Genomic DNA, 16,590 nt, shown 5'->3' with positions numbered 1-16,590 from the left:
TCACTCATCACTCACTATATCTTTCACTCACTTACTCACCACTCACTCACTCATCACTCACTATATCTTTCACTCATTCACTCATCACTCACTCACACACTCAATATATCTTTCACTCACTCACTCACTCACTATATCTTTCACTCACCCACTCATTACTCACTATATCTTTCACTCACTCACACATCACTCACTATATCTTTCACTCACTCACTCATCACTCACTATATCTTTCACTCACTTACTCATCACTCACTATATCTTTTACTCATTCACTCATCACTCACTCACACACTCAATATATCTTTCACTCACTCACTCACTATATCTTTTACTCACTCACTATATCTTTCACTCACTCACTCATTACTCACTATATCTTTCACTCACTCACTCATCACTCACTATATATTTCACTCACTTACTCATCACTCACTATATCTTTCACTTACTCACTATTCACTCACTATATCTTTCACTCATCACTCACTCACTCACTCATAACTCACTATATCTTTCACTCACTCATCACTCACTATATATTTCACTCGCTCACTCATCACTCACTCACTCACTATATCTTTCACTCATCACTCACTATATATTTCACTCACTCACTAATCACTCACTATATCTTTAACTCATTCACTCATCACTCACTATATCTTTCACTCATCACTCACTATCTTTCACTCATCACTCACTATATATTTCACTCACTCACTAATCACTCACTATATCTTTCACTCATTCACTCATCACTCACTATATCTTTCACTCATCACTTACTATATATTTCACTCACTCACTATATCTTTCACTCACTCACTCACTATATCATTCACTCATTCACTCACTATCTCTTTTAGTCACTCACTCATCACTCACTATAAAAAATTAAATCTATTTCTTGTTTTACTACTCTAATGGCGTACATATTGTCTGTAACAGGGTGGTATAAGAAAGGCTTCCTTGCCTGAGTAAAAAGGATAATATTAATAAGGATTTTGTGCCTGAGGTGGGAAAATATGTTTTTTTGGAGGATTAACATATATTTCAAGTTTTCAAGTTTAAAAAAAACAAACGTTTGTTCTGCTGTTTTAAGAGTATCCTCTATTCACACCCAAATTAAAGATCTGAGCAAATGAAATTTAAGACTTTTTAAGGCGTTAAATTTTAAAAAGTAAATGTATGACTTTTTAATAATTTTTAAGGACCCGTGGATACCCTGACTTAATAAAAGTAATTGTAAAACTGGCACAAAATAAAAATAATTATCCAATGCAATGAAATACATACATTTTTAAGTGCAGCTTAAGTATCCAAAATGTTCCAAATACTTTCTGGGGCATTGTATTGAGTCTTTTGCACTTTCTGTATTCACGTTCATAATATAACAATAACATTGCTGTAATATGCTTAATAGTTGTAACGTGTATTTTTGTCCTCACCGCAGGTTCCTGGAAACTAATAGAATTCAGTTCCACCATTCCATCCACAAAGATGGTGTCCACCCGAGTGAATGGAATACGGTGTATGAAGTCCATGAAGTGTCTCCCATTTGTGCTTATCTAGAGAGAACCATTGTAAAAATCAGTAAATAAAGAGAAATACTTCTCTAATAATTAATAATTGATAACCTGCTGTGGACTTACCCTACTCAGAGGCTATAAAGAAACAGAAATACAAATCTGAAAGTGAATGAATAACCTTGTATGAATCCATGGTGACAAGGATCTGGAGGGTGAATTGTTGGCCTGAGGGGAAGGGAGTTTCATACTTCCGTTCTTCAGAGCCCCAACAACCATTTTGACTGGCATTGTGCACTACATAGCCAGAGCCACCCTCAAAGCGTGGGTTAAAATGCAAAGCAATGTCTGCTTTGGAATGGGAACCACACTGAAGATTTATATGAAATCTGGAAAACACAATAAAAGAGAGAGAGAGAGAGAGAGAGAGATTTGATTTTTGAAATTTTTTTTATTTACAATTAAATCAGTATCGGTTATCAATAGCTTAAACAATATAATACATTCGACAAATTTCACAAAGAGTAGAACGTTTTGAAATTACAAAGAAAAAAACAAATCACCTTCACATTCTGCACACAAAGCCCCATGACTGCACCATATTAAAAAGTAGAAAAATCTCCCATAGTTTTATAAAACCGAAAATCAATCAACACTCTAGATCAAAGTTAAAAAACAGACATTAACATCATCACTAGACCTTTGTTCTATTTAGTTTTCTGCTGATATAAATAGCCATTTTTGCTTGGCCTAAAATAAAATTCAACAGTTGACAGATAAATTTATTTTTCTGAAAATACTTAAAACCCAAAATGAAAGACTCAATACAAAATGTATAATTAAACCTAAAACACAATTCTTTTAGCTTCATAAATAAAGGTTCCAGTCTAAAACAATGCATGAAAGCATGAAAAACTGTCTCCCTTTGAAGACAAAAAGGGCGTGCAGAACTGACTTCTGGATTTAACACCAAAATAAAAGAATTGATAGCAATGGCACCATGGAGAATTCTCAATTGAATTTCACCTACCCTCTTAGATTTCTATTCAGGCTTTACATCATTACTCAGTTTCAGAACAGAACACCATGGTGTATAAACTTTTTGATCAAACACCTTCTTATTAAAAACCAAAACACAGGCTCTATACAGCTTTTTGCCTTCACTTGACAAAAAATCTAAAAACAAAGACATGGTTTAAGCAAAAAACCTAAACACTCATCAAGATTGGGTTGAACAACTAAACACGGAAAGGGATCTTCAATATCAGGAGTACTATCCCCTGTAAAAAAGTATTTCAGTAAGTGGTCCTCTTCGATTGTAAAACATGATTTTAGTTTTGTCAAGAACTGAGTAAATACACGAGCAGATCTGATTCCCAGATTCTCAAAGTGAAGTCCAGTGAAAGTCAATAAATGTCCCAAATTGAAGACCCTGGATTCCTGAAATAAGGTACTGTACCCTGGTAAATTACAGTGTGTATTAATGTCCAGACGGGCCCCAAGTATCAAAGGTTCTTGTAATAGCCAGTGGAGAGAATATGAGTTCTCAGTCTTATGAACACTAAAAAAACTCCACACTTTAAAAAGATTCTGATAAAAAACAGGCATTCCTGATGAATCCAATTTTGTTGGATCCATTAAAAAGAGGAGCTTATCCAGTCCAGCGGGGGTCGATTTGCATGACGTCTCACTCTGATGAGAGCGCCAGCTCTTTTTCCCCTTTTCCTTCTGTGTTTGCGCGGCCGGGCAGCCCAGACAAAGGGCTCCGCTGGCGTGTTTGTAACAGCGAATCGGCACTGAGGAATTTGAAGTTACAGACGTAACCTCCGTTCCCTGATGGAGAGAACGAGACGTTGTGTCGATGAGCTGACGCTAGGGGTAGCTCTTTCGGAGCCCAGACATCTCTGATTTTGAGAAAAGGCCAATGAGAATTGGCGTGTGGAATTTGCATGCCACTCCCCCGGACATACGGGTATAAAAGGAGTGATGCTACAAATACACATCAGGTATCGCACTGAGGAGCCGAGCCAAAGACCCGGCGCTTTCAGCGGTTGGTTCAGTGTTGTGGCCGGAGGGACACAACGTCTCCTTCCCTCCATCAGGGAACTGAGGTTACGTCAGTAACCGAGACGTTTCCCCGTCTGTCACTCACTCGACGTTGTGTCGATGAGTTGACACTAGGGGTCCCAATGGAAAACGCCACAAGAGCTGAACCAAGTTACGCAGACTGGCGGTGCGAGACGGGCAAACCTCTGTGTGCCTCGTAGCCAGTGCAGCAAGCCGTCGCATAACTACCCCCAACACACTGGCAGGCATGAAGCGGTCCCCTGCACCTAGGGGAACAGCTAACTGCTCAGAAGTATAAGGACTGGCTGGCCCAGCCAGGGCCTTCTCTCTATTATTCTCCCCTGTAAAAGGAACAAAATCGTTCGGCTGGGGGCCAAATATATGGTCCAAGCTGGGGGGTGTCCCTCCAAAGAGGAGGACACCGTGGAGACCACACTCCGCCCCGAGGGGGGGGGGGGGTGATTTTAGGTGGAATACACACACGGTCTTACTGGTTAGAAGCAGAAGCACATAGTGTGGAGCGGCGTTGTGGTAGATCCTACCCAAGGGGGGAGGAGTTACTACAAACACAGCGACCCAGGGCAGAGGGCCCTCTGTCCAAGGAAGACGCCGTTTACCGGTAGGGAAACCATTTTCCCATGCGGGAAATACATCACACGGGGTTGCCGAAGGGGACAACCAGCATATGTGGAGCACTTACCTCAGTACGGGGTACTTGATCCCTAAAAGGAGTCGTGGTAACCTTGGGCACGTAGCCCGGTCGGGGTCTCAGGATGACGTGAGAGTAAGCCGGACCGAACTCTAGGCACAGTCCGCTAACAGAGAACACCTGCAGGTCCCCTACCCTCTGAGGTGAGCGCCGTCATGAGGGCGGTCTTCAAAGAGAGCGCCTTTAGCTCTGCTGACTCAAGGGGCTCGAAGGGAGCTCCTTGAAGGCCCCTAAGGACCACGGAGAGGTCCCACGAGTGAACGAGGCAAGGCCTGGGGGGGGGGTTTAACCTCCTCGCCCCTCTCAGGAACCTGATGACCAAATCGTGCTCCCCTAAATACTTACCTTCCACTGCATCGTGATGTGCCGATATAGCGGCTACATACACCTTCAAGGTGGAGGGGGACAGCCGACTTTTCCTGCAGAAAGGAAAGCACTGATCCAACTGCGCATCTCTGGGGGTCTTCACCATGGGAAGAACACCACTGAGCGAACAGACGCCACTTCAGGGCGTACAGGCGCCTTGTTGAGGGGGCTCTCGCCTGAGTGATCATGTCTACCACCGCGGGTGGTAGGCCACCTAAGCCTACCGCATCCTGTCCAAGGGCCAGACATGGAGATTCCAGAGGTCTGGTCGCGGGTGCCAGATGGTGCCCTCTCCCTGAGAAAGAAGGTCCTTCCTCAGGGGAATTTGCGAGAAGCGTGAGGTCCGAGAACCAAATCCGGGAGGGCCAATAAGGGGCCACTAAGAGGACCTGCTCCCTGTCCTCCCTGACTTTGCACAATGTCTGTGCAAGTAGGCTCACCGGGGGCCAGCTGTGTGCCGAGGCATCTGTGCTGAGGGGGGCCTCGGTCAGAGAGTACCATAGTGGGCAATGGGAGGATTCCGGGAAGCGATCAGGTCTACCTACGCTTGGCCGAATCGACTCCAGATCAGCTGAACCACCTGGGGGTGGAGCCTCCACTCTCCCTGGATGTAACCTTGCGCAACAGCGCATCCGCTGTGCTGTTGAGGTAGCCTGGGATGTGAGTGGCTCGCAGCGACTTGAGTCGGTGCTGACTCCAAAGGAGAAGACGGCGGGCGATTTGTGACATGCGGAGAGAGCGTAGACCGCCTTGGCGGTTGATATGCGATTTTCTCCCCCTTTTTTTTTCTTTTGAAAGCAAGAAAGAGAAAAGAGAAAAGGTTCACTGCACACTGCTTAATAGATTCTAACTCCTAAAAGAGGAAAGGCTTGTGAGAGACACACACACACAGAATGGCTCTGAAGAAAAAAGGATCTGACGACACACTGGTGACCATCTATTTATAGCCTGGCCACAGGTGCATCTAATGATGTCATCAGCCGAGGCTATAAATTACGGTCAATGTTCACTGACTTGTTACACGCATATTCACAGCTGATCACAATGTAGGATTGTTCCCAAAGCGCTTTTCTCAGTGCAGCATCCTAGTGAAGCTTTTTGTAAAGGGAACATGAGGCTTCCACTACTGCAGACTAAACAATTGTTTTGCTGTAGGATAGTTGTTGAAAGATATGCTGACATTATTTACCTTTCATGTGTTATTGAAATAAAAGTGTAGTATGCAGATGCATATTCCAATAGATAATTATGAGAAATACTCATTAATGTAGCTATTATTGGGCAAAATAAAAAGATTCAACACTCGTTTATTGTATCAAATGTGATATCACTACCCATGTATTTATTGTTAATCTCTACGTGAAGCATTTATGTAGACTCATTATATAATTTCACAATGAAGAGTAACAAATGAATATCTTAATTAAAATACTAAATAAACATCAAATAAAAAAAATCTCAGCTAAAAAGACTAGTAATTTTATAGTAATTTTAAACGTAACTAAACTGTGTATAATAAAAGCTCATAAATGCATTTAAATTATTAGAGGGATGATAAAAAAAAATTATACAGATTCAATTATAAATTTCAATTTACATGTAGGTTTTCATGAACAGTGTACGTACATTAAATGCATATAAACACACACACACACACACACACACACACACACACACACACGTGTGTACTGTATGTACTTGTTATAGTACATACAGTGCTTCTTGTGTCAAAGCACTGTACCTATTTGTATGACTTTTTGAGCATCCATGCAGAATAATGAGGGAGGTAGAATCGAGGCAGCGATGTAAACAATAGTCCTGCCTAGATAACACCCCCCTGAATTATATAGGTGTTTATGTCAATAGAATCAAAAGTGTTATGAGACATGGAGTGATTCTTGTGTGAATGCACTGTACCTATTTGTATGACTTTTTGAGCATCCATGCAGAATAATGAGGGAGGTAGAATCCAGGCAGAGGTGTAAAACATTTTCCTGCCTAGATAACACCCCCCTGAATAATATACGAGTTGAAATGAATAGAATCAAAAGTGTTATGTGGCATAGAGTGCTTCTTTTTTGAATGCACTGTACCTATTTGTATGACTATTTGGGCATCCATGCAGAATAATGAGGGAGGCAGGATCTAGGTGGGCTTAATTTCTTTATGATTTAAAAAAAAAAAAAATTGTGCATGTTTGATGCTCTATTTTCCTTTTTTCGTGTGTCTATGTCTTGCCTGCTCAAATAATATAAAGAAATTACATTATTATTTGGGTTGACATGGGATTTGTGTGTGCACTTATTGTACGCTAAAACATTTTCAAAACAACCAATAAGAAAAACTGTTTAAGTAAATAGAATATGTTATGGGACAAACAGTGTTGCTTGTGTCAGAACACAGTACATATACATATACATATATACATATATATATATGATATTCTTGTATGTTTATGTTGTTTATGTTATTAATTTATGTAGATTTCTCTTATTACTTTGTTAAAAACTTTTGGCTTAAAATCTGAACGGTGCAGTAGAAATAAAGATAGTCTATATTATTTATTTCCACCAAGAGCCAATTACAGAACTACATCTACTACATTTACAATTTTAACAAGTGTTTAGATATATAATACCCATAACATTATTAATAACATGTAACATAACAAGAGTTGAGTGTGAAAACATTTTCTTTTGTAAAGCATGTGACACCTTAGTGTAAAATCTACCAGTAGGCTAGTGATTTAACGTTCAAATAGCAGACAAAAGAGACTAGAATGAACTTGTTGTGTAGAAACGCTGTTTCCATAAGGATCAAAAGGACGTAGGGCAATGACATTTGAAATTCTTTGAATTAAATGTCAGAGTCTGTGCTGCCATCTACTGGAAAATGTATAACTTATCATCCAAACTGATCTTTCGGATGGCTTGGGGGAAGACGAAATTCACACATTTTACTGCCATCTAGTGGAAGCACAGTGGTACTGTGCGCGTGCACGCTGAGGGGGGTAGGCTTTAGCCGGGCAGGGCAGGCACAACACCTCCGGCAACTCCAGCAGCACTACCGCCTTCAATATTCTCATTCACTAAATTTGCCTCCTTTTCTGGAATTTTGTCAGGATAATTGCGAATTAAATGCCCAGATTTGCCACACCCAAAGCATTTAGTCTTTGCAGTAGTAACAAAAATTGTATAATCAAAGTCATCAAAAGGAAAATTTAGTGTCAAATCAATCTCGGCATCATCCTGAATAATCATATAAGCGAATCGCCTGAACGAGACAATATGTTTCAACAGAGGCGACCCGCTACTGATTGGGATCTTTTTGATCGGAGATACCAATTTCCCATACCGGGATAAAGCCTGTGTTAGAATTGTATCTCTAATAAACTGTGGAACGTTTGACAAAGTGACTCGCTTAGCTGGCAAAGAAAGGGGAAGAACAGGGACAAATTCAGCACTGATAACTATTCTGTGTTCGACTAATTCATTATCATCATTATCATCTACACTGTCAAGAAAAACCACCATGGCACTGTTCATTCTGGAGTCAGATAACACGCTCTCATGCCCCACAACCTCTCCAATGGCCAGGCTGCATTCTTCAACCCCAACCACAGACGCCAGTGGCAACACGTGAGTGAACTCAAAACCTCTACACGTGAGGCCGACATGCTTCCCCGATAAAGCGGATAGCACGCGGCCCAAGAAAAGAGCAAGAGACCAAAAAACTGAGAAAAACAGAAAACACACACCAAAAAATACAATAAAACTATATTAAGCACAGCAGAGAGAGAGAAAAATAAATCACTCTCAACACTCTACATGCACTCGCACCCACTCACTCCGGAAGTGAGTGAGCGAGAGAGAGAGAGAGAGAGAGAGTTCTGGGAAAGTTCTGGGAGTTCTGAGAAAAATGGAACAGTCTGAATAAACAACACAGCCAGGACATAGCCATGCAAAAAGGAGAATTATTGAAAGACTATTTAAAAAACTTATGCAAAGAAATTTCTCCAGAAAATGTCACACCTGACCAGAAAAGCATGCAAAATAAAGTCAGTAGGAATGTACAATAACAAATAACCAAAACCCTTTAGACTATCAGATTAGCAGAGAAGAATTGACAGATGCACTTAAGAAATTAAAACCCAGAAAGGCATGTGGTTTAGACAACATTAGAACAGAAATGCTGAAGCACAGTCCAGCAGTAATGTAGGAGGCCTTGTTAAAACTCTTCAATCTGGTTCTGCAATCTGGCTATTTTCCTGACAACTGGAGTATGGGCTTAATACACCCATTATATAAGAGTGGAGACAAATTTGACCAAAATTCGATTTGTGTGAGCAGCAATCTGGGGAAGACTTTCTGCTGTATCCTGAACACCCGGATACAGGCCTTTCTTACCAAACACAATGTCTTGAGTAAGAGTCAGATTGGATTCCTACCAAACCACCGCACCACCGACAACATTCACACGCTAAACACAATAGTCAACCAACACATTCATCAAAAAAGCAAAGGCTAAATTTATGCATGCTTTGTTGATTTAAAAAAAGCATTTGATTCTATTTGGCATGATGGTCTATATTATACAATTCTACAATCCGACATTGGGGGTAAAATTTACGACACTATCAAATCTATGTATTCAGACAACAGATGCGCAGTTAAAATTGGCAATAAAAGAACAGAATTTTTCACTCAAGGGCGAGGAGTGAGACGGCCTGCAGTTTGAGTCCAACTCTGTTCAACATTTACATTAATGAGTTAGCAGATCTACTGGAACAATCTACAACACCCGGTCTTAATCTAAATAATTCAGAAGTTAAATTTCTTCTCTATGCAGATGATCTGGTGCTGCTGTCAGCTACTGCACAAGGGCTACAGCAGCACCTGGACCTGCTGGAGAACTACTGTCAGAACTGGGCCCTGGCAGTCAATCTGAAAAAAACTAAAATTATGATTTTCCAGAAAAAAGCCATGATTACAGGACACCAGATACACATTCACTCTGGGGAACACTGCAATAGAACACACCCAACACTAGGCCACTGAGAAAGCCAGAAGCGCATTCTATGCTATTAAGGGCAAATTTACCCAAGTTGACATTCCTGTAACAATCTGGTGTAAGATATTTGATAGTGTTATAATGCCTATTGCTCTGTACGGAAGTGAGGTTTGGGGTCCCCTCTGTATGGCAGATTACTCGAGATGGGACAAACACCCCGTAGAATCCCTGCATGCAGAATTCTGTAGAAACATTCTAATAGTTCAGAGAAGAACACCTACTAATGCATGCCGGGCTGAACTAGGCAGATACACCCTTATTATACATATTGACGATACCTCAAACAATCCCTCAAATTTTGGACACACCTAAATTCAAGTTCCCCTAACACATTGCAACGTGAAGCCCTTAAAACCCAAGAGCCGAAGCCTAAAAGCAGTCCCTTTTGTCAGCTGGCTCTGAAACCCACTAACAAACACTAGTTTCAGACCAGCACTGCTGAACTAAACCAGATCAGAATAAACCAAATCAGAAAAGAAAGAAAATATTCATATTTGGACCATTGGGAAAATGAAAGTAAAAACCAAAGCAAATTGGAATGTTATCGGGCCCTAAACAGAACATATAATCTGGCAGAATATCTCCACATTGTTAGAGATCCATTTGGATCCTCACCAAATACAGACTCAGTGATCAGTCTGAACATAGAAAAAGGCTGACACAGACAAACATGGCTTCCAAAGAAAGAACGAGTCTGTGCTCACTGTGACATGGTGAGGTCGAGACAGAGACACGCTTTCTCCTTCACTGCGAGACATTTACAGAGGTGAGAGAGAAATACCGCCACAAACTCTCAAACCTCATGCCACAGTTTTCCAGTTCGGCAGAAACCGATCAGATGCTGGTGTTACTGGGGGAGGACCATCATGCATCAGTTGCAGCAAAATTCATTTTTGAGATGCACAACCTCAGAAACCAATCACTGCCTTAATGTACTTCAGTCACACTTTTATTTTCTTATGTTCATAATGTCCTTTTAAATGCGTAATTTATTTTATATTGTATAGTGTATATTGTTATTATAGTTTTTATTCTATTTGATTCATTATAGAGTATCCATAGATGGCGCCGAGTATGGCTGCTGCGTTGCGAGCTCCGTTACAACACTGCGGTTTATTGTTTGTTTTGTTTACAGTTCTTTGTTTTTTTTTTGTCTTGGATGTTGTCTGCCTTATTGTTTACGACAGACAAACGCTTTTGGACATTGGTTCTACAATTACACATCGAAAACCGGATTTCAGATTCCTTAATGCCGATCCGCTGTTTACAAACACGCCGGCGGAGCCCTTTGTCTGGGCTGCTCGGCCGCGGAAACGCAGAAGGAAAAGAGGAAAACGAGCCGGCGTTCTCATCAGAGTAAGACGTCGTGCAAATCGACCCCCACTACCCAGTATACTACTGGCAAATGTTCAGTCTCTGGACAACAAGCTCTGCGAGCTGAGAGCACGGATCTCTTTCCAACGAGAGACTGCTGTGTTATCTGCCTTACAGAAACCTGGCTGGCTGCGGAGATTCCAGACCCGGCCATCGAAATCACAGGCTTTTCCGTGCACCGAGCGGACAGAGCGAAAGACCTCTCCGGTAAAAGCAGAGGTGGTGGTGTGTGTTTTATGATCAACAAATCATGGTGTGATCAGAGGAACGTACATTTCATCAAGTCTTTTTGCTCTCCTGATCTGGAATATCTCATGCTTCTGTGTCGACCATTCTGGCTGCCGAGGGAATTCACAGCGGTCATCATCACTGCTGTGTACATCCCCCCTAAAGCCGACACAGACCGGGCACTCAGGGAACTGTATGGGAGTATGAGCAGGAAACAGCGCACCCTGAGGCTGCGTTCATTGTTGCCGGGGACTTTAACAAAGCCAACTTCAAAACAATCGCTCCAAAATAGCGTTCTACTATTCTACCTGCTTACAGGCAGAAACTAAAACAGGAAGCACCCACCCTCAGAACGATCCAGTGCTGGTCGGACCAATCAGACTCTGCGCTACAAGACTGTTTTGATCACGCGGACTGGGAGATGTTCCGGTCCGCCTCTGATGACGACATCGAGGTTTACGCTGACAGCGTAACGTGTTTCATCAGGAAGTGCGTAGAGGACGTTGTTCCGACCAAAACTATACGGATATACCCCAACCAGAAACCATGGGTTAACGGCGAGGTTCGCGCGGCACTCACTGCGCGGACCTCCGCTTTTAATTCTTCTAACATGGAGGAGCGTAAACAAGCCAGTTATGCCTTCCGTAACACCATCAGTGAAGCCAAACGCCAGTACAGGCACAAACTTGAAGGTCAGTTCAACACCACTGACTCCAGAAGTATGTGGCAGGGAATTAACACAATCACGGACTACAAACGGAATAAAGTCTCCGCCATGAACACCGCTGCATCTCTCCCGGACGAACTTAATACATTTTATGCTCGTTTCGAGGACTACACCGCCCTCGTGGAGAGAGCACTCGCGGCTGACGCTACAGAGGCTGATTCACTCTCCGTCTCTGTTGTGGATGTAACCCGATCCTTCCGACGGGTGAACATCCATAAAGCTGCGGGTCCAGACGGCATTCCGGGCCGCGTCATCAGAGCGTGCGCGAATCAACTGGCTGGTGTTTTTACGGACATTTTCAATCTGTCCCTCTCCCTGTCTGTAGTCCCCACATGCTTTAAAACATCAACCATTGTGCCTGTACCAAAGCAAGCCACAATCACTTGCTTAAATGACTGGCGTCCTGTTGCTCTGACCCCCATCATCAGCAAATGCTTCGAGAGGTTAATCAGAGATTACATCTGCTCTGTTCTGCCCCCCTCTTTGGACCCATTGCAGTTTGCCTACCGCAACAACCGCTCCACCGATGATGCCATTGCATCTACAATACACACTGCTCTCTCCCATCTGGAAAAAGGAACACATATGTGAGAATGCTGTTTGTAGACTACAGCTCAGCATTCAACACCATAGTGCCCTCCAAGCTTGATGAGAAACTCCGGGCTCTGGGCTTAAACAGCTCACTGTGCAGCTGGATCCTGGATTTCCTGTCAGGCAGACGTCAGGTGGTTAGAATGGGCAGCAACACCTCGTCATCACTGACCCTCAACACTGGAGCCCCACAGGGCTGTGTTCTCAGCCCACTCCTGTATTCCCTGTACACACATGACTGTGTGGCAACACATAGCTCCAATGTCATCATTAAGTTTGCTGATGATACGACGGTGGTAGGTCTGATCACTGACAATGATGAAAGAGCCTACAGAGAGGAGGTGCACACTCTGACACGCTGGTGTCAAGAGCACAACCTCTCCCTCAACGTCAGTAAAACCAAGGAGCTTGTTGTGGACTTCAGGAAGAAAGACGGAGAACACAGCCCCATCACCATCAATGGAGTACCGGTGGAGAGAGTCAGCAGCTTCAAGTTCCTCGGTGTCCACATCACTGAAGAACTCACATGGTCCGTCCACACTGAGGCCGTTGTGAAGAAGGCTCACCAGCGCCTCTTCTTCCTGAGACGGCTGAGGAAGTTTGGAATGAACCAACACATCCTCACACGGTTCTACACCAGCACTGTAGAGAGCATCCTGACTGGCTGCATCACCGCCTGGTATGGCAATAGCACCGCGCACAACTGCAAAGTCCTGCAAAGGGTGGTGCGAACTGCCAGGAACATCATCGGAGGTGAGCTTCCCTCCCTCCAGGACATATATACCAGGCGGTGTGTGAAAAAAGCTCGGAGGATCATCAGAGACTCCAGTCACCCGAGTCATGGGCTGTTCTCACTGCTACCATCAGGCAGGCGGTATCGCAGCATCAGGACCCGCACCAGCCGACTACATAATAGCTTTTTCCCCCAAGCAATCAGACTGTTGAACACTTGATCTATCAGGATCAATAATTAGCACTGCACTTTATTCAACTGTAATCTCACACTGGACTGTCAACATATTCTCCTCAATATACTACTTCATATATATATATATATTTCATATACTCTTTACTTATTGTATTGCATATTGTGTATTCTATATTGTATTCTATATTGTGTGTATTGTATATAATTATCGTGTTGTGTAAGAATGTGTACATTTGATATGTAAATTGTGTTGTGTAAGTATGTTGTTTATTGTAATTGGTATATGTCTCGTCACTGTCATGACTGCTATGTTGCTCGGAACTGCACACAAGAATTTCACCTACTGTTGCACTTGTGTACATGGTAGTGTGACAATAAAGTGATTTGATTTGATTTGATTTGATTACCTGGCACCTTATTTTAATTCTATCTTTATTGTTATTTGTTACTATTTTATTATTATTATTTGTCTTGTCATTATCTGTTTTGTGTATTAATACTTTGGCAATAATGTATGTACACAATCATGCCAATAAAGTACTTTTAAATTGAAATGTAATTGAGAGAGAGAGAGAGAGAGAGAATTATAGCTGTAACAAGTATTGTGCAATGATAAATAGTTTACATTGACTATAATTCTACAGTATCTCTTAGTCCTGTGCAATGCAGCTCATACATAATCAGAAAGCGTTCGCTTTGACACACTTCTGGTGCTTACATTAAAGGAAAATGAAAAAATATATATTTTGTAAGCATGTTGTTGTGTTAGGTAACCTAAAAACGTGCATCAAGTGATTACCTAATTAACTGTTTTTTTAAATATGACTAAATTAGGTGACACCAACAAATGTGCAGTAAGAGTAACATCAAGTAGAAATAGGTCATTATTGCAGGTTACTACTTTTTACAGTGTACAGAAGAGCAAAGAAACAAGGTATTCACCTATTACATATATCCATAATCTATCCTAAAACTTTGTTTTAACAATACAAATTTGTACTCACCTGTTAGCCCTTGGCAAAACCCGTCCACTTACGGTAATACTCTTGCCATTCTGCAAGCCTCCTTGGATTAAACACGTGAATGGGATTCTCTGAAATAAATGCAAGTGCCTTAAAACAAACCCGTTATTATTTATAAATAAAGTTATTATAAATCCTTAAAATATGCAGACTATTAAAGAAAAAAAAATGCTAGAAGTTTATTTTATTTTAAAGTAGACACTGCTACATTATTTTTGTTGTATGTGAACTCTATTTTTCTGGGACCCATTTTAGTTTTTCTAATGTTATGTTGTAATTATTGATTTGAACTATACAACAACAACAACAACAACATATATTTGTGTAGAGCAGTGTTTCCCAACCACTACCGCGGCACACAAGTGAAAATGATCAAATACCACAAAATAAATAAATGCATGAAATAAAATAATAATTTCAGGGATCCAAACTCCTCACCTTTCGGAGACATTCTCCGTTTTGAAACCATAATTGGTCACTTTTGTGATAGTGAAGAGCGATGATTAATGTGCAAAAGTGAGTGATATTTATACGCGTTAAAGTACTTTCACATGACTCACGTGAGAATACGTTGAAGTCTATGAGGTGACGTCACTTTACACCAAAGTGTTTTTCACACACACGTTTTTGTTTCACCAATAATGTCTTAAAATAATGTTTTTAAAAATATTTACTGTCCAAATTTGATCAAACGTTATTTTAATTTAATGTTACCTTATCGTTTACGAATATCAGAGACCCCCAGTTATTGAACTAATTAAAATTCACCAAGAAAACGCTTAGACTTGAACATAAACGAGTCATTTTATTACTTTCTTCTATCAAAGAAACTCTCTTCCAAATACATGTTTTCAATGTTTATTGCCACTTTTTTACGTGGCTAACTCGTAAAATCGCCACTGTGTGACGCTTTCTGCAAATCTGGCGAGGCGGTGCTTGACGCTGGGTTCAGCCTCCAGAACCAAATTAAAACTGCCACGAGAAGTCGTCTATCCGAGACAAAGACAAAAAAATATAATGACAATTTCCTCAGCTTCCCTTGATGCGTTTGATTACGCACATGCGAGTTTAAGTCGATGCGGACAGGAGGATGGTTTGAGTTGTCGATTGAGTTCTGTTCAGTTCATTTTTTACGTGTTTTGTTCATATTTTAATCGTATTTGTTTTTTTTTTTTGTTTTTTTTTTTTTGTTATAATGCGTTGTTCATATGTCGTGTTTTAGTGGCCTCCGCTGCTTACAAATAAATGTATAATCTGCTATATGCTCGTCCTGTAAATTCATGACTAAGAATGAAAATAAAAGCTATTAAATGTCTTATTATCATTAAAATATGACAATTAAAATGACGGGTAATAATAGATTATGACGGAATTTGTATGACCCTATCCGTCAAAATAACGGACGATGAGAAAGTCTAACGCAAGCACTTTACGTGACTTGTTTTTTTTTTTTACTTTTTGCATAACCGAATTTCAAACATTAGGCTACAATTAAACACGCTACTAAGACGGACAAAAAACATGGACAAGTTCTTGAAAAGGAAAAATATTGACGATGGTTTGCCACTGTGGGATAGTGGGGTGTGCCGTAGAATATTTTAGTCGTAAAAAGTGTGCCGTGGCAGAAAAGGTTTTGCATTTTAAGTAAATGTAAGTAAATATAAGTTTAAGTTGACATTATATCCTGTTGTTTGAGTTTGAGTTCACGTTTGCCCAAATGCCCAATGTCACGTCGCCCAAATGTAACCACAGCACTATTAGTGAATTACTGAAATAATGTATTAAAAGAGTCTGCAAGAAAGATAAATATCCTACAGATAAATGAGACGTGTCACTTACCGGGCTGTAAATCGGCTGTTGCTGATAAAATGCCATACTTAGTCCTTTTCTACAGTGTTTCTCAATATGATGAAATGCTCAGAAAAACCTAGAAAAACCACAATGCAAAGAGCATATGGAAACTGTTAAAGAAGACCCCC

The 16,590-nt window shown here is 41.1% G+C and overlaps 1 protein-coding gene across 1 annotated transcript in view; it reads right to left on the bottom strand.

Annotated features, from left to right (window-relative positions):
* The window catches only part of LOC127630026 (galectin-9-like), a 28,737-nt gene extending 12,147 nt beyond the window's left edge, over positions 1-16,590 (bottom strand). Inside the window, exons 1-4 of the mRNA XM_052107398.1 lie at positions 16,451-16,590; positions 14,594-14,682; positions 1,711-1,918; positions 1,452-1,571 (exon numbers count right to left, since the gene is read on the bottom strand). Coding sequence (XP_051963358.1) covers positions 1,452-1,571; positions 1,711-1,918; positions 14,594-14,682; positions 16,451-16,486 — 453 coding nt within the window. The 5' untranslated portion in view covers positions 16,487-16,590. The remainder of the gene's footprint in view (positions 1-1,451; positions 1,572-1,710; positions 1,919-14,593; positions 14,683-16,450) is intronic.

The sequence above is a fragment of the Xyrauchen texanus genome, chromosome 36 (genome assembly GCF_025860055.1).
Source record: "Xyrauchen texanus isolate HMW12.3.18 chromosome 36, RBS_HiC_50CHRs, whole genome shotgun sequence".
NCBI classification, from domain to species: Eukaryota; Metazoa; Chordata; class Actinopteri; order Cypriniformes; family Catostomidae; genus Xyrauchen; species Xyrauchen texanus.
The sequence above is the reverse complement of the archived record's forward strand: the minus strand, read 5'-3'. Positions and strand labels throughout refer to the sequence as shown.